We start from the raw sequence: 19,732 nt of genomic DNA on the forward strand, positions 1-19,732 counted from the left end.
ACAGAAATGTGATTCCTCACATCCCATGAAATCTAGTCTGAGAGGCATTTCCATAGCACAACATGTACAGGGGCTCCAGAAACGTGACTTTGGAAAAGGAAAGTCAACACTCCACTGAGGAAAGGATTTTGGATGTCCCATGGTGAATGCTCAGATGGGAAGAAACATCCTGTCCTCAATATGCCTGAATGTTAGGTATCAAAGAAAATTCATAGGACAAAGCTTATACACTGAAAGTGCTGCAGACTCCTTCACCCCTTCACAGCAGAGTAGAAAATGGTCAAGGAAAAGCTGGCAGAATAATTCAAGGAATGTTCTCATATGATCACTGTCAGGTAAACCAAGCTGGAAACTTCCTGGATGTGTACATGTGCGCATACTTTCCCCAGCAGACCTCTTTTAAATTGATTAGCATCTTTCTCAAAACCTGCACGCTTCAGTAATATGATAATCATTTTAACAATCATTTATTAATAGCCTGAAATTTGTTCTTATGCTTAAATCAGATCGGATGTTTTAAATATATCAAAGCAAATTGTGTATTGTGCAACTGTCATAAGAACAACTTCTCTTAGTAACCTACATGTTATTTCTTTTAAAAAGGTGAGGAAGGGGTCAACAAATATATAACAGTACATAATCATCCATTCACCCAGATAACTATATGTCAAGAAAAGTCTTTATCAGACTGTATTTGCAGGCTCTCCCCCCCCCCAATATGTCAAATAATATATTTTTTTGACAACTGAATAATCTGGAGGCACATTTCCTTTTTAATTCTAGGTGACAGTAGGTGACCTCTGCAGACATAACTACAGAATTAAAAGCATCCTACACTTAGGAGAGCAAAGATATAATTATCAACAGAGAAAAAACATGGTCTATTGCTAAATTAATCTGGAGGGGTGGGAAAACAATTGGGATGGGGATCAAGATATTTTAATGATTGTGCAGAGATTCCATCTTCCCAGCAAGAGATCTTGATGGTTGCCTGTCATAAAACAGAATGCTCCTGAGCATGGAAAGGCAATCAGTAAAAATCAAAAGTAGAACTGGGCAAAGTTTTCACGGCACATGATTGCCTTCCTACAGATTTCTTCTTTTTTGTTATAATTCAAGAACTCCAGTATAAAACAATTGTTTATGAGCTTAGGCAGAAAAGAAATAATTGACATTTTGGTTGTAAACCACAGCATTTTGGGAAGTTCTTCCTGACAACCATAAACCAAACCTCATGTCCTCATTCTCTTCTCTGGTTTGGTTCTCAGAACAGTGTCCACTATCCTGACCTCAGTGAGAAAAGAAAACAAATAGGTTCATAATCCAAGAAGGAGATGTGGACATTTTGGAATAAGTACAAGGAGACTAAGCCACGGCAATGTTTCTGGTGCAGAAGTGTTTCAACTACTGCTTGCTGACATGAGGAGATGTGCTGGGAAGACGATGCCACTATGGCATCTGAACTGAGAAACAACCATAAGACTGCTTGCAGAGGCACTTCTCTCCACTCAAATAACAGCTTTAGGACCCATTGCTTTAATGCTCTAAAATCCAAATATACTGTGATGGTATTAACTCTAGAAAGAAAGCACATGCACATATAACATTTAGTATTTATTTGAAAATGAATATGCTGATTTATCTATACCATCCCGGGAAAAACTTTCTTTCTACACAGGGAACATGTAGCACAGTAAGAAAGAGCAGAACATTTTTCATTACCTTTGGAAGACGTTTTATTCCTCACTCGTAGTTTCTCTGGGAGTTTAGTGTTTTTAGGAAGTGAAAGGAATCTTTTTGTATTTGCAGCAGCCTGCATGCAAAGTAATATAAGAAACGGTCAGTTACTGCAGACTGAATTACCTGCATAATGTATGTTAAGATACACGACTGAGGCTTGAGCAGGTTTATGTAGCTGAAGGGCTTGGAGAGTAGTTTGGGATTAGCTAATATGTGACCTTTTACTACACACTCAAGTTAACACTGATTGCTCGTTGAGGTCTGTGCTAACCACAGTAAATACTGAGTGATCTCAAGCAGATTAATCAAAGGAAAGCCTAGTGATATGCTCTCTGAGATCAAAGTTAGTAAAATGTATGCTCTCTAGCCTTACCAGTACAAGTTTTTCTAAGGAAGGCAAACATAGCATGACTTCATGCAGCTCCAGTTTGAAACTTCTTATTAGTCAGCTACAAAAATGAGGTTGAGACTGAAGCTCAGGTGCAAGAACTAATCTGTATTCTGATCCTGCCAGGGCTTTATACATATAAATGACTTTGTACAGTTGACTAGTCACACTGAGGCTGATGGGAAAGTTAGGAACCAGCATGATCATTTACCAGTTCAGGGCATAAGCCCCTTGTTTTCCAAGACTAAGCTGTAAAGTCCCTGGGAGCAAAACACACCTCATGCTTCCTGGAACAGGAGAGGTGCTTTCCAGGGCAGGTTGCTTTTTTTTTTTTTTTAAATTGAAAAGTTCCTCAAGGGCATCCTTGTTACAAAGATCTTTTTAAAACCATTACAGTCTACCAGCTCTTCTCTGTTTGTGCCATTCATTGTTGGATACTCAAAGGGAACCTGAAAGGAAATTCATTTTCCAGGAGAAATTTTCCTCTTTGGATATTGTACTGCTGCTCAGGACCACTATGCTTCCCTCCCTGGTGGATTTATCCAAGAATAATTATTTTAAAAATGCAGCCTGGCATTTTTAAAAGCTGTCAGACACCCTGTTTCTCTCTCTGCTGCAAAAATGTCTCAGTCCTGCTGTGTCTCTGATATTCCACCTAGTAACACATGTAACCTTAGTTAGAGGAAAAAAAAAATAATCCAGAAACAGACATTGTCACTATTAATACCACAGTAGCCCTGGTAATGATCACAAATAAGATATAGCACTTATTGGAAACATTGTTACAGCCTCAGCTGTAATGTACAAATGTGTCAGTGAAGATGACAGTCTGTAAGTATTCCTGTAACATGACAATACATATTTATAGGAGGGTTAATTTCCCTGATACTGAAAATGGGATCAGTTTCTCTGCTGAATCAGTGTGCTCCTTCAAATATGGACTGAAGTTTACAGTGAACATATTACAGGATTGTCTCAGAGAGCCAAATATTATCATGCCACAGCATTTCTTGTAGGTGGAGGGGGGTCTCCCTTTCTGTTAAAATCTGAAGTCCTTGTTACATTTATTAATTCTAAAGAGTCCAAAACATTGCTCAAATGAAGAGCTCATTCTGACAGACTTGATAAAAGTTCTCTTTCCCATATTTTGGAGCATACTGTGTGTAGTTTGTCTGTCTCAAAGTAATTTTCGACCTTGTTCTTCCACGCTTCATCAAAATACCGATATGGAATACTGAGCATCCCTTAGAAGTACACTGTGTGCAGAGCCTGTTCAGCTCCTCTGCGATAAAATTATGGCAGCAGATCCCCCTCCCATAGCACATTCTACAAGACTGAAGCTTTGCTGAAAAGATCAATACGTGTGCAACTCTGTGTGTAAGCATGACATTGGAATGGGCTTCCCAGGGAAGTCGTGGAGGCCCCGTCCCTGGATGTGTTCAAGGAAAGGCTGGATGTGGCACTTAGTGCCATGGTCTAGCCGATGTGGTGGTGTTGGTCATAGGCTGGACTTGATGATCTTAGAGGTCATTTTCAGCCTTGGTGATTCTGTGATTGTATGTGCAGTTGTCTTCCCATTCAGGATTTAGTTTTTCTGCATTTCAGAAGATTTCTTTCTGCATGACATTTAGCTACAAAGAACTGCTTTCTATAAAACAATCAAAATCCAAGTACCGGTCTTTCTCTTGACAAGCTGTTTGTCTTCCTCAGGCTCTCCCTGAGGCTGTGTCGGCGACGGATCAGAATTTCTTTGGCCTGCTTTTCATTTGCATCTGCAGCCAGGCTATGTCGGTTATATGACATGGTCTGCAACAGAAAACCAGTGGTCACATTCTGAAAACAAAAATGTCAAGTGTATTGAACTATATGTACAGTGCAAAATAGGCTTTTTGCTTTAATGTTTTAATAAGCATCAAAAAAGCCTTTTGAACAAAATCATATTGAGGGGAGTTGGAACTAGATGATCTTTAAGGTCCCTTCCAACCCAAACCATTCTGCTATTCTATGATTAAGAGCAACAATTATGCCAGCATTTCTTTAGCTATCTGCTTCACAAGCACCTGTTTTGTTTGGGGTTGTTTTTTCTTTGACCTGCTGATCTTTATAATGAAAGAGAAATTGGAAAAAGCTGGCTTAATACAGCATTTACCCCGCATCATACTAGCTCAGTCAGTATGTCAGTAGAGGACGCACATTTGAAAGCAATGAGTCACCTAGGGGGGAGTAATTTTTACTTCCAGCAAGCTGAAGCTTGTTCTACTTTTGAATGTTTTCCAAGGGCTCAGGCATACAAACTACTTAGCCACAGGAGGGTAAACATGAAATGTCCTTTTGCTTTATTTCACTGTTTTTCCAGCTCATCACCTCTGCTCTTAATACAAGCAACTTCAGAACCGGAGGCAAATGGGAAATCTAATCCCATATCATGAAGTGACCAAAAATACACTGATATGAGTGGACAGTGTTGGATTGAATTTGCACCTATGATTCTTTTTAAATAATGTAAGTATTTTGCAGGTAATATGACCAAAAAAATCCCCACATTAAGTTTTATCAACACTACAAGATCAAGTAAGCCACTTATATGAAGGAGTATGAATATGTTGCTGTACATATGGTAGGACATGGATTCATAGACAGTAGAATTATTATGCTATGGTACAGCAGATAAAATAGCCCAAAGATATGTTAGGAAGGTAATAAGTATATTCAAAGATAAGTGGGGTATTTAAGTTTGCAAAACTTCATCCTTACTCGATGTCGTATTTGGTAGAGATTCTTTGTTAAGATTTCCCGCATGTTTTCCATTTCAGTGGGAGAAAGTGGCTTTATCTTTCCTTCATGATATTCACTGTGTTAGGATAAAAAAAAAAAAAAAATCATAAAGTAGAGGAAAGAGAGAGAAAGAATGTTTTTATTGGTTTAGAGCTGCAAAAAGCATTTCAAAACCATCCAGGAAGAGGTGAAAGCATAATATGTAGGAATGAAACCTTGATCTCATTTGTGTCAGTGGTAAGACTTCAAGCTCAGTCTCCCAAATATGATACAACTTACATTAAATTGTAAGCCCTTCAGGCTTCCCCTGTAGCTATTTGCAGCAGATGGACAGGCATTGGTTCAAATCCAGCTCTGCTCTATGTGGCAAATCAATGTTTCCCTGACCAGCTGCCCTTGTAAAGCTACCAGCTCTGGATGAGGACAGCTCACCAAGTGCTTCATCTGTGAGCTGCAGGCAAAACATTCTCATTTCACATCCACTTACTGTTCAGGTGACATTTGGACATGAAGTGTCCTAAGTCAAAGTGATTATTCAGAGGAGAGCCATGAACATGATCAAAGGGCTGGAGCACATCTGCCATGAAGACAGGCTGAGAGAGTTGGGGCTGTTCAGCCTGGAGAAGAGAAGGCTCTGGGGAGACCTTATAGCAGCCTTCCAGTACCTGAAGGGGCCTACAGGAAAGCTGGGGAGGGGCATTTTACAAGGGTGTGTAGTGATAAGACGAGGGGGAAAGTTTTCAGACTGGAAGAGGAAAGATCTAGGTTAGACACCAGGAAGAAATTCTTCACAATGAGGCTAGTAAAACACTGGAATAAGGCACTCCCCCTCCCTGGAGGTGCTCAAGACCAGGTTGGATGCAGCCTGGTCTAGTGTGAGGTGTCCCGCTCATAGCAAGGAGGTTGGAACCTGATGATCTTTAAGGTCCCTTCCAACCTTAACCATTCTATGAGTCTATGATTCTCCCTACAGACTGGGCAGTGAAATAAATTATGTGACCCAGCTGAAATGCTCGACCACACTGTCATTGCTTTCTTACCTGAGAGACACTGATGATGGGACTTTGCTTATCATTCCACTCTCTGCCATCTCAATGGCATGTTTGATTTCCAGCTTCTTATACAAAGAAACAATGCTGGATTTGGGCTGGTTCTCCCGGATTAGAAGTCTTCGCAGGTATTTATTGTCAAACTTTTTAAACCTGTATGTGAGGCAAACCAACCCAACCAGTTAATTTTTACTGTGCATAGTTAACGAAAGCCAATATACTGCAGCTAATGCAATTGTAAATTAGTTTATTCCCTGGGAATGTGTCTGTTCGTATTAACAACTTACTGTTGAGTAAGATGATAAACTTGATCCTTTTTTATGTTGGTATGTTTTTATGTAGCCTATATAGTATTAACCTGTGTTTTAGTTAATATATTAATGGACAGTCTCCCTAGCAGCATCTTTTAGATATTCTGTTATTAGGCAATATTATTTTTAATTCTCCGCTTTCATCAAGACAGAGAGAACATTAAATATTTACTGTAATAACAAATAAAAGGTCTAAATTTGCATTCACTGCTTTTTCTTTGAAATGTTAGCCTACTCTTGTAAAACTTTGGAAATTCTCCCTTCCTCTAAAGCAACTGCAACCCTCTTGGATGCTTAGTGAAAAAATATTGGTTATAGCTGGAGAGATTTTGTTTGTCAGAAAATACTTTGCCCTCTGGCCATTCTGAAGTTATTCTTGAATTTGGGTCAAAAATGTTTCAGAAGGTCATGAAGAGGTGGGACTTTCCTCAGCTCTGTAATCTGTTAATTAAAGATCTCACACAGATTGGAGGAGAACCAGGCTGAGGAAAGTTGAACCCATACAGTCTGAATGTCCTCACTGTCATGCCTTCAAGTAATTTGAAGAGGGCTCTTCTCAGCCTTTCCTGCTGGTGCTAGTTCTCTTTGTAGAAAACTTAAATTCTTGCTGGAGCAGTGACTAAAAGATAGTTGAGCAATGCCCAAACTTTGGGTCTAAAGGGTTTGAGTGTAAAAGAATGTGCTTCTGAGAAAAAGGAGTTATATCCAAACCAATGATGATTATGGTGATTCAGCAGCCAAACTGAAAACAGGAATTACTCAGGTATTGTCAGTGGTAATCTTAACTGACAATAAGTCTTAAATAATACCAACAACAACTGTGGAGCTGCCTGCCATTAGGATCTCTCATGCATTGCACATCAGCTTGGTGCCTTGGTCTTTCTAGAGAAAGCCTAAAAGCTTTCATATGTCTCCCATCAAATAGGGAAGTGACCCCTAATTTAACACCACAGAAATGTACAATTTATAGGAGGAAAGCTGGATGGGAAGAAAGGCTCAGCAGGCATACATGAAATGCTCTGAAACAGTCAGAAAAGAGGGAGAAGACCGGCACCCTTACAAGGTACCATCCTTTACCCTGGGATCAGAGAGCTGCCTTTCCCTCCAGCTCGAGATTTTGTTCTACTTGCTTGTGGCTTAGTAAAAAGACATTGTTTTTCTCCTTTCCCTTTGTTATCCACACTTTCTAAAAACAACCATTTGCTTTGAAGAACAAAATGCTGAAAATGAAATCTGATGCCTCACAGCCTTCGTTTGTTGCTGCTGAGCCAGTCTGGCCTCTCCTATATAACAAAAGTTTCAAATTACATTCTTACTTATCTCTCCAAAAGTTGTGACCCCAGTGTCCACACACATCTTCAATTCCAGTCTTCACGTGGTCAAAGAACTAAAGGGAAAATGTTGGTTCATTACATAAATTTACAGACATCTCTTGGCTTTCCCTTAGATATTATTAATTTCTAACACTTCAAAACAGAAAAGTCTAATCTGAATTCAAGACACTTCAGTTTAACTAAATGCAGTCTAATGAAACTCAGAGCCAGACTTTGCTTTATTCCCTTGGAGCTTCCTCAGCTCACAGCCCAAAAGGACAGAAGTTAGTAACTAAGTTCCTCAACATCAGTCTTGCTCAGCTTCTACCTGAATCTGGAGGTTACTTTTCACCCCCATATTTTTATTTAAGTTCCCTAACTACTCAGGACTATTCCTGGGACTTCTACAGGGATTTCCCCAGGCCTGACAGTGAACCATGTATGACTCTGCAGAGGAGAGAGCCTGAGTGAGCAGCAGCTCCTCACATCACCATCGGCCCCTCAGGATGCACAGGACAGAGCTAAGACACCCAGCATCAGGTCCTGAGCTCCTGTTTTAGGGGACTGTGGCCTAATATTAAAAACAAACTCTTCCTCAGTCTATTATAAATTATGAAGCAGTGAATCAGTTCTGCTAAGATCTCATTTGATCCCCAGAGGCAGCTTGCTTGTTCTTAATTCAAGTACCATAGTAGGGGTTTCTAAAATTCAGGGATGAATCCTGGCAGATGCCTACATTGACTTCTTTGCTGAATGTAGCTCTTATTACTCATTTTTAGAATTTCAAAACACCTGCCACAGGTATGCTGCAAGGAGGTATACATTCAAGAATATGCATGGCTATATAAACTGCAATAATTGGAGACATATACGTCTGAAATGCAAATCCACAAAGAGGCTGATGATGTGAGAGTTTAGTAAGTTTAAGAGTGCATTTAGGAGGAGTTTGAATTTGTTTCATTAGACTAGCTCAAATGCAATGGAATGCAATTAAATTGGCAAATGTTTCCTAATGTAGCCAAGTTCTAAAATAACACATATCTCATATGTGAAACAAACTACAGAAGGTTAATTTACCTTAAGAGGTGAACAATTCAGCAAGTGAAGGTTATGTAGTAACGCTAATTTTGATAATTGCCAAAGGTTAAATACAAGCTTTACAGTTACTGTGCTTGTAACAGCTATCAAAAAGAAATCTAAAAAAGCATGTGTCTTTCTGTAATACTGTGTGCTGAATCGCCATCTTGCTGAAAGCCAGTAGGAATTTCACCTATATGAGGGTTTCATCTATGACAGTGAAGCTGCAACATACCCTGTTATAAATTTCTTCACCAACAGCAGGCTGCTTTTTATTTGACCTTTTCACATCAAGAAATTCCACCAGTGGGCGAATTGTTATTCCCTATGAAGAAGGGGAAAAAAAAAATAATCTGGGTTTTTTTTCCATAACACAAAGGAAAAACAAAGACTTTCAGTCTTTTCCACCCCTGTCAGAGGACTGAAAATGGTCTTTTTAGCTATGGATACCCTTTTACCTTCCTAACCCCCAAATCCAGTTTGACCCAAGTACCATATAATAGTGTTATAATAGTGTATTTGCTATTAAGTCCTTGTCTTCACACAGACTCCACTAATGCAACAAAAGGAAGCAAGGGGCTCTGGGCTCCCTAGAGCTAAGAGGTCCAAGAGGGGAAACCTGACAAACCCCATCAGGAAGATGACAATTGCCCCATCCATAGTATCTTTAAACTTTTTTTCAGTTCTATTATGTATTAGAAAACCCCTCATTTGTTTTCTAAATTAAAAAACAGATCCCCTGTCATGCCAAAGCAAATATATTAAGTTCTCTGCGCTAGTGATTACTTCCACAACGGGTACTTAAAGATGTGGCAACAGTATCACTAAAATTGCTATTCAAGACTCCTGACACTAAGACTTCTTGTGCATATGTGTCCTTGCCCGACTGTTCTTAGAGAAATAACACGAAACTTTGGCTGTCCTGGAATGATATAATGGTTTTGACAACTATTTGTGGAAGAATTGACATAATTTGTTTATTTGTATAGGCGCACTGGCACAGGAGAGGGGAATGAATCTCTCATCATGTTGACATAAGTCCCTACTATCCCAGACAACCAGGTCACATACTTCTTTTCGTAAATCAATTGAGCTTTATCTTAAAAGTAGTTAGGTTTTGTTGCCCCATTGCTCATACTGGAACACTCATCCCGAACTTTATTGTTCTGATAATTAGAAAGCTGCCTTCTTAATTGCATCATGGTCACATTGTACCACTTTGTTCTTGTGCCAACATTTGTCTTTTTTGTTTAAACAGTGTTCCTCCTTCTCTGGTATTCACTCCCTGATATAAACAGTAATTATATTCCCTCTTCTCCTTCAGTTTGCTAAGGCTAAGGCATCCTGGTCTCCTTCCACATGACAGGCTTACCACTCCCATGATCACTGTAGAACATGACATTCTCTGATGGAAATACCTGTCTCAGTATGTCTTAGCTCAGATATGCCTTTCTTCTGTCCCTCACTGCATTGGGGGCTTAAACTCAACCCTGTTATCAACTGGTACACCTGCATCTTTTCACCTTTCTATTTTTTTCCAAATGAAAGTTTCCCATTGTGTAAGAGAAATCCCTAGTAAGAAAGTCCTAGCAAGAACATGTTCACACTTATTACTGTTAAATTTCATTCTGTCTCTATCATGCTTGCCCTCAATTAATGCTCTTCTTTCTATATGATACTGCATCTCTCTTTCACCCTGAAAACACATTCCAAAGGATGTCATCAAGAAACATCAATGCCAAAAACTCCTACATTTATGTGCCATGGTCAATAACAAAAAAATTAAACAAAACCATTCACAGAAACTATCCTTAACTATTCCATTAATAACATCTTGTCAGCTTATCATCTGACCAGGATGATCGAATGCTGGAGCAGGTGCCCAGAGAGGCTGGGGAATCTCCATCCATGGAGATAACCAGAATGCAACTTGACATCTTCCTGAGCAATGTGATCTAGCTTTGAAACTGGACCTGCTTTGGGCATGGGGTTAGACTAGAGTCGCCCAGAGGCCCTTCCTGACCCAAAGTACCATATGCTTCTGTTCCCCTTTATAGGAGAAACTGTCAGTTCTTTTCTCATCCACTTTACAATAATTCTAATATCAATATAAACCTCAGTTTAATGAGTAGCTAAGTTAACAGCTTTCTATGCAGTGTCCTCCCCCAAAGATTTTACAATAGTCCAGTTAGACAAAATTCTCTAGAAAAGAAACTGCCTTAACAAAGAATGATAACAGGTTTCCCTTTTCTGAACTGTGTTGCACTTCATAACACATTCCAGTTACCTCCGTATTTTAAATTATTCTATCCTTCAAAATTATTTTTCACAGCTTACATGCTAAGGTCAACTAACTGACATCCTATTGTTCCAGTTACCTTTTCCCCTTTTCTAAGCATGACCATAGATACTTGCTACTTCCCATAACACCCTTCATGTACAAGGAAGGTTAATTACTTTATTTATTTTTTTCCCACAGACCTGAAACTCCATGTAGTAGCCTCTCACATCTTTCTCAACATTCTGGATAATGACTAAACCCACATGTTTCTTTGAGGGGCTTAATCTCCACTACATTTTGCTGCTTTCAGTCACATCCCTCTCTCTAGGTCACTCTAACCAGGTCTCCATGGCCATGTTGACACCACAGACAGAATCACAGAATTGCCAAAGCTGGAAAAGACCTTTGAGATCATCAAGTCCAGCCTATAACCTAACACCACCACATCAGCTAGATCATTTACCCTTGACACTTAACCATAGACCTATAACAGTAGACCCTTACCCTAGACCCTTAACCCTAGACCATTTAATCTAGATGCTTAAGCCTAGACCCTTAAACCTTGACCTTTAATGCTAGAGCCCTAACCCTGGACAGAATAGTCCCAGAAGATCATCTTGTACAACCATAACCTAAATCCCCCTACCATAACCTAATCTACCCAATCAGTGCTTAAATCATGCTGCTAAGCACTATACCTATATTTCTCTTAAATACTTACAGGGACGGTGACTCCACCACCTCCCTGGGCAGCCTGTTCCACTGTCTAATCACTCTTTCAGTAAAGAAATTATTTCTAATATCCAGTCTATACCTCCCCTGGTGCAACTTCAGGCCATTTCCTCTGGTCCTGTCATTATTCACCTGATAGAAGAGGCCAACTCCTGCCTCCCTACAACCTCCTTTCAGGTAGTTGTAGAGAGCAGTAAGGTCTCCCCTCAGCCTCCTCTTCTCTAAACTAAACAATCTGTGTTCCCTCAGCCTCTCCTCATAGGGCTTATTCTCCAGACCTTTCACCAGCTTGGTAGCTCTTCTCTGGACTCGTTCCAGCAGCTCTACATCCTTCCTGAAATGAGGGGCCCAGAACTGGACACAGTACTCAAGGTGTGGCCTCACAAGTTCTTCACAATCTTCCACACACCTTATGCATGGATGTCCAGCTGGGTTGCAGCACCACTGTCTAACACTCAGACTCACACACTCCAGACCACGTCTCAGTACCCTCAGTGTCTTCCATCCCCTGCTCACTGTGCACTGTATCCAACACCAAAGTCCTGTGTAAATGCACAACTTGAAATACTCTAACAAGGAATTAGTGCTGGGGCTGTACCCAGATTATCTTTTATCTCTGCTCCAACCTCACTAGGTCTTAAATGCTTAGTACTACTTATGTGTTAGCGTAAGTACTTAATATCTAGCATACTTTTGCTACTTCTCTTCAATCTGCATACCATTTTTTCCTAAACTATAACCATGGAGAGTACCTTCAATTACGTTCCTTCCAGTAAGTTAGGACATCTGTTTTTCTGCCCACTGCTTATTTATGTGTCTGAGAAATAATAAGTCTAGAAGAGGAAAGGCATTACCTGAATGAAAACAGTAAAGAATATCACCACAATAACAGCAGTGATGAACAATTTCTTCCTGGGGAACACAGCAGGAGGAAGCAGAAATACAAGTGAAAAACAAATAGCTCCTCGGAGGCCTCCATAGGCTATAATAAATTGGTCCTTAAAAGTGAGAGGAATTGTCCGGAATACATTTATGATCTGAGTCAGAACAAAAACACCTGAGGGAAAAAAATAAAATAACAACAAAAAAAACACAGAAATGCAGACAGGAGGGGGGGAAAAAAGGATGGGGGGAAAAAAGGGAAATTAAAATCACATATAAATACTCCACGATGTTAATATTTGGTTTAAAATATTTTTTTTCCTTATATATAACTGGAGAAATGAAATGTTACTTAGCAGATTGAAAACAACATGGAAGAAAAATTTAAAATGCCGAAGGAGCATCATCTTAAACATATTTAGTGAGATAACCACATCAGGATTTAGGACCCAAAGCAGCTAATTGATCTCTACAAGACAGCTATCTGCTAGACTCTGCACCTCTAGGACAGCAGTAGTTCCCTGTGTTAGTATAGACCAAGACTCCCAACATTTTTTTAATAGGATTTGAGGTGCTTTTGAACATTTTGGCCTGTCACCTCTGCAAATCTATGCCTTGAATCCTGCAAAATCCTATTAATTCACTTAATTTTACTTGCACAGACAGGAAGGATGCAAGACTGGGGATGGAGGGGAAGATGCCAATGCATGCTGATGCACAAAAGGCAAAGACTGCAGGGATGTGGAAGACTAGAGTAAAGGTACAAGGGCAGGTGAAGGAAGCAAGCATGGGTCCAGGAACTGGAGGTACTCAGGCTGTTTGGCTGTTTTCCAGGGTAAGGTTATAATTGTGGGGTTCCAGGTGCAGGAGGGAAAATAGTCCAAATTTATGCACTGGAAGGAGACTTGGGAGCTGGAAGGAGGGGTGCAGCAGCAGACCAGAGCATGAGCCACCTCTACACACAGACAGACAGAATCACTACATAGGGAACTGTATGATTTACAAGCCTGACCTGCACTTAAGTCTGAAGGTAAAAGAAAAAGACCTAGCATTTCAGATTCAGGAGGGGTCAAGCAGTTTCTTTACATGACTTTTTTATGCACAATATATACCTGAACAACACTACAATTACAGCATTTCTTGTTTTGATGCTATTTATGCCAATGATTGGGAAATCCCACAGCTAGTAAACATAAATTTTTAAAACCCCATAACTGTTTTACTGTTGTTCAACTGCTAATTCTTTTAAGCAAAATTTGCTTACTTAAAAATTAATCTTTATTTAAATACATGTACTCTGATTAACAAGCAGACTGACTCTGCCTTTAAATGGGCAGGATCAGGACCAGACTGATTTCTGGGTTCCATTGTGTGGGAAGGTGGAAGCTGACCCTGACATGTAGGACATATTGCAAATCAGAAGACCATTCTACAGGCTAATGGGACTCTGCCTAAATCTTGGCATTTTCTATGTGAGGGGAGGCAAAAAGCTTCACTGGCAAAGAATACCAACAGGTAATCTGAGACTTGCTTACCCAGTGCCCTCCAGATTAAACAGAAAAGGAGGGTGAAGCTAACGAAGGCCCAGTTCCACTCATGGTTCTTCCCAACTGTAGACACTCCCATGAAGATGAAGATTAAGGTCTCACTGACACTGCTCAGCATCTTCATGAAATACTTTATTGTCGTATAGGATTTTTGGGAAACATTTTCCTCCACATATTTATTCATGGTCATGGCACAAGCTGTAATCCTGAAAGGAAAGCATTACTCTGTATTTCATTAGTTTGATTTTTTTTTTTTAGCCTCTCTCATATCTACAAAATAGTTTTCACTTTGCCACAGTTCTCTTTGAATACAAAGCATAATTTACTCCACAACCATTCTCAAATTTATAGACTTGTTGAACCTAAAGTTTTGGGCACAAGAATTTTTTTTTTTCGACAGTTGGGGTTTTCTGAGAAGACATCAGTATAGGGAAAGTTTTGTGACATACTAAATCCACATAATCTGTGCAGAGGTCACTCAGACTCTGCGTTTTGAATGAGGTGGAGCTGAGGAGTGCCAGGGGCAGCTCTGGAACAGAGTTATTGCTGCTTTTCTTGCTGCTGAGGCACATCAGACAAGATCGCAACTGCACATACTGGGACAGGATTTCACTACCAGAAGTTGTCCCACCAAACCATAAGTCTCCTCAATGGGAGTGACAATAGCCAGCTCATCTTCTCAGGCAAACCAAGCAGCAAGGCTACAATTTGTCATCCTCCACAACTCTAGGCCACTGCTTCCCTTGCCTGTGCATAGAACTGACCATGGACCCACAGGAGAAATACACAACTAGAAATTATGCTGGTGCTTTCACACTTTTAAAGCACCTACAAATGAAGGAAACAGGCTGATACTTCCTCAGTATGGTTGCCCACGGTGTGGGGATAGCTGAGTACTACTAAGCTACAAAGTTCACATATTTAAGGATAGTTAGCAGAGCTGGCTGAAGGATAACCTCAAGGTGGTGCCTCAGTGTAGGGAAACACAGTCTGTATTGCCTAATAATGATGAAGGTGGGCAAATAAAGCAAGATGGGTTGTGAAGCAGCTGTTGCTCCTGGTTCTGGGTTCTCAGTCAAACCATGTACATTAAACCTAAACAGAGAGGGAGACTGTATTTGTGTTGTCTTTCTGAATATAGCCCATGAAGACTTGTGCTACTGTTATTTATCCCAGTTTCACCAGGTTTTCAGTTTACAATTATTTGGGGATATTTGTTCCTAGTGAAATCTCCACACTGCTCTCTCTCTTACAAAGAAGGGTGGTAGGCTTGCCAACACCTCTGGAAAAAGTTGAAGCAGACACTCCAACTCATGAAGATCCCACTGGACAAAGTCTTCTGCTGAGCACGTCCTGAATCTAAGCCAGGAGCCCCACTTTGAACAATTCAAACATCCCTCAATGTGAGTGTGAAAGAAAAGGCAGACTGAAGGAGAGCTCAGAAAAATCTCAATGACATTATGAACACTTATGCCTAGGTTCCTTCTTCTAAAAGAAGGGGATAAAAAAAATAATTGCAAAGCAGAAAAGGGAATCCCAGAAACAGCAATAACTTCAAAATGACCTTTGCAGAGTAAACTTCCTTAGGATTTTGCAAGAGGGCATCCATAGCAGGAGCAGAGGCTGTAGTCACTGGCAAGACTCTGAAAATGTTTCTCCTAGTTAATTGAAGTTGGTTTTATCCAGAAGTTTCCTCGTCTTAAGTGGAGCCAGCATGGTCTGCTTTGGAGGGGACAACGGCCAAGATCTTAAACATAGTTGTTGATCTCTGTCCCCACCAACACATCCACATCCCCAAAGTGACTGGGCAGCATTACTTCTGAGGGATGAATCTGGGAGGACACGTAGACACTGGGAGAGGGCACAGTGTACTGTGCTGACCTCTGTCAAGCAGCACAGCCCAGACAGGCACAACCCAGGAGAGAGGGTCTGATGTGGAGACAGATGCAGAGAAGGTAGTGGCTTACAAATATATGTGGAGAGTATTTGCTAGCAGATAGTGCATCTAACTGGCCTTCATCCTGCAGTTTCATCCCCCTGCACTCGGTGATAGAGAAGCAGATCTAGACAGCCCAAAATAAAATGGCCATTGCCATACAAAAACTAGCTCCAGACCGAAGCAAACTCTAAGATTAAGAAGGAAAACTTGACTAAAACTATCCCAGACCCCCATCCGTATTTAGCACTGACATAACTGACAGTTCTCTCCTCATTGACAGCTGATTTAAATATAAGCTTAAACAGAAAGATCCTCAGTGGCCCAAAAAGAGTATGATGTCTGGGAAACAATGCTCATCATGGCTACGTGGGATCCACCACAGAAGAAATTATGCAGATTTCATGAACATGCATGCTTCCTTCCTGCAACACTCAGTGGTGTAGGTAACACTTCTAGCTTGAGCGTGTCATTGGGACAACACAGGTCCTGCAGTTTTGCCAGTCTGGACAGACCACCAATGCTTTTCATAGTTCTCCTCCTTGTTCTGATCTCACAGTTGTCCGGACTGGGAACTTGTCACAGATCCTACAAACATATGTTTCTGCTCATCTCAAGAAAAAAGTGGAAGCGAACCAGGGCCCCACATGGATTTTGTCCTGACATGGAGTAATGGCTTGTCCAGGACATATATCCAAGCCCAGAAGCTGTTTAACATTCTCAGGTTCTTCAGTTTACATGCAGTTCTGGTGACCAACCTTAAAAGTGCAAAAGAATAAGGGTCTCAAATCTACTTAACACCTTCACCCTCCAAAAACTCTCATTTTCAGTGGCAAACCAACTCTTCACAAGCCACAGGCTGCACTGACAGACTTAAAAATATCTCAGGTTATGTCACGGGTCATGACAGCTCTTCTCTGTGTGCACAGCTAGTCTGTACTAGTGTAACAAGTCAGATGCATCCTGGCTCCCTCCAGCAAACTGTGCACAGTGGAGCTGGCAAGCACAGGGGCAGCAAATGCAACACAGCAAGAACAGACAGTGCAGGCTGCAAAACAGCCATTTCCAGATCTGTGGTTGTTTCAGAGTGTCAAAGCTGCAGCTTACTGTCCCAACCATTAGGGCTGTCAGGCCTGCTTTAAAGACAGAACAAAACAGGGCTATTGATTACTTTTTAAAAATAAATAGTTTTCATTATTATAGTCATTTAGGAAGGCCCTGCAGCCTTGGGAGGGGGGAATTATGCTCTGGACATGGTTTGTTTTTGAATCCTGAGGTAATGGAGACACTGTAAATAGATGTCTGACAAGAATCTGTCACCAGATTAATCAGGATCTTTGCAAGCTGTAACTTAAAACACCTGTCATGCTTAACCACTAGAATTTAAAGGAACGACACTCATATATACAATATTATTTTCAGTCACATTTTGCATTCATTCAACTAGTGTCAACTAATTGATGAGCTGGTTCACCAGTGTAACAAATACACTGTTTATTACTCTTCAGGTAAGTACTATTCCACAGCTGATCACTGCTCACTTTAGGAATCTGGTATCTCTTCAGAGTAAGTCTCTTTAAGCTGAAAATGCTATTTCAATATAGTGTTAGAATTTAATATAAAATACATTCCTTTAAATATGGAAGATTTCATGTACATTATAGTAATATGTTCTTCCCAAACTAAATCTTTACTGTCATAATCTGTCATAAAAGTTTACTGTGTTTTATTTTACATTTCTTATCCACACACATTATTTCTGCTTTCCGCTTCTGTGACCTTAGGTAGTTGCTTTGGTCAAAAAGGGGAGGGAAAAAACAGTTAATTGCAATTAACCTGCAACCTTCTGTGCTTCTCAAGAATAAAAGTCCTCCTGTACAAACAGTACAGCTTCTTTCATGACTGCAATAAACTAGGCTACTGGGTTCAGTCCTCAAGTTTCCTTGACCTACTAAATTTACAGTAGTTTCAATGTTTGTTCCTTTCAGCTTGCTAACTCACTGTTGCAAAGGGAAAAAAAAAAAAAAAAAAAAAAAAAAGGAAACGTATTGATAGCTCTGCTGAGAACTATCAGCAGAATACTTATGAGAAATAAGTAAGCATAAAATGCAGTATTATAATTAGGAATGGAAGCAAGCAAAAAAAGTTCAGGTTCACATCTGTAGGTTTTACAGTCACAGTCCTGATTCAAGCCTAGTTCTGATTACAGCAGAAGCTTTTTCCTTCCAGAGAGGACTTTCTCACTGCAGCTCTCAGGGACATAGTTCAGTCCCTTCACTATTTCAGCTAGGTAACCCGGTGCAAGGGTTATACATGGATGCTTCAAGAATAGTTTGTCCCAAGAAGGAGTATACAGACTTATCAGAAGAGGGACAAGCACCTTTCATTCCCCTCTATTCCTCTGCCAGTGAATTCCTACTTGCACAGAAAGGAGGGACTCTGTGTACGTATCTTATTTATTTGATAACACTGTATGTTCCTGCTCACATCCTCCACCTAAACTATGGAACAGCAAGTAACCACAAGGTCTCCCTGATCTTTCCAAACCTGGTTACGAAGGAAGAGGGAATCAATAATGTAACAGACTCATGTGGATATGGGTGAAAAAAAGGGAGATGAGCAATTATCACCTATAGGCTGAGCTACAAATAGCCACAGAATCATATAATGAATAAACAACCTGGGTTATAAGGGACACTCCCAAGGTCATTTGGTCCAACTGCATGCTCAGAGGGCTGACTTTTGAGTCAGACACAGGCAATCAAGCCGTGCGTCACCCACTGCAGAAAACGACAGGGAACTTGACACAGATGCATGTTGTACTGGGACACAGAGCGAAACACCCTCAGCAGTTCAAAGCCCAATGATATGTGAAAACCATGGGGTAGATTTACTCCAAGGGAATTACAGGAGCTGTAAGGCCCTCAGCAGCACCACTGGGAGGGGGCACACGTCATGCCTCAGGACAGCTGAGACACTACAAGGCTGCAGAAAGGGAGCCCTTCCTGCCCCCTCGTCCCCCCAGCCCCCACAGTGTTACTCACGTATCCAGCTCTCTTAGCTGTTACAAAATATAATGAGCGCCAAAACACATACAGGGCATTTTAGAGATAACTCCTTTTCTGTTGTACTGTTAGAGGGAAAAAATACTTTGTGTTTCCTCTACTGCTTTGCACCCACTCAGGAGCCAGTGTTACAAACTAAAAGGAATAGTTTTATTTGTGCCACGGGCAGCCTGGGTGTGCTGGCTGCAGGCGCTGGCATGTGGTGGGTCCACTGACTCACCCACAGACCCTCCGTGCCCTTTCCTTTGTACCCTGCACACAGCATGTCCAAATCAGTATTTTCATGTACACTGCCACAATTTTTCCATGCATGGTTTAGCTACACGGTTTTGGTTTAGAAGCCCTCTAAGTATTTGATCACAGGATGTCAAGGGCATTTGACTTAAGAAGTGGCAGAAACTAGAAACCACACAAACACTATGAATAGAAGCTAGGGAAAGAGATGGCACATTTATGAACTCGGTCAAAGTGGATGCATACGTTACTTTATTTAGGCTCATATCAAAGAAAGAAACCCATATAATCTCTAGCTCTTTATTTATATTAAAGTACTAACCCCTCTGTTTTCATGGCATATTTCTATTTTTATACTACTGAAATCATCAGCTGTAAGTTTCCATGTAAACTGCATCCCAG

General features: G+C 40.6%; 1 protein-coding gene across 2 annotated transcripts in view; it reads right to left on the reverse strand.

Annotated features, from left to right (window-relative positions):
* Positions 1-19,732, reverse strand: part of SLC9A2 (solute carrier family 9 member A2) — a 35,076-nt gene that overhangs the window by 2,211 nt on the left and 13,133 nt on the right. Inside the window, exons 4-11 of one of the 2 annotated variants that reach the window (XM_051644177.1) lie at positions 14,084-14,301; positions 12,521-12,723; positions 8,889-8,978; positions 7,580-7,650; positions 5,944-6,105; positions 4,883-4,979; positions 3,803-3,934; positions 1,723-1,813 (exon numbers count right to left, since the gene is read on the reverse strand). In XM_051644177.1, coding sequence (XP_051500137.1) covers positions 1,723-1,813; positions 3,803-3,934; positions 4,883-4,979; positions 5,944-6,105; positions 7,580-7,650; positions 8,889-8,978; positions 12,521-12,723; positions 14,084-14,301 — 1,064 coding nt within the window. The remainder of the gene's footprint in view (positions 1-1,722; positions 1,814-3,802; positions 3,935-4,882; positions 4,980-5,943; positions 6,106-7,579; positions 7,651-8,888; positions 8,979-12,520; positions 12,724-14,083; positions 14,302-19,732) is intronic. The other variant, XM_051644178.1, reaches the window with a different exon arrangement.

Source organism: Apus apus, chromosome 1 (genome assembly GCF_020740795.1).
Source record: "Apus apus isolate bApuApu2 chromosome 1, bApuApu2.pri.cur, whole genome shotgun sequence".
Classification (NCBI taxonomy): Eukaryota; Metazoa; Chordata; class Aves; order Apodiformes; family Apodidae; genus Apus; species Apus apus.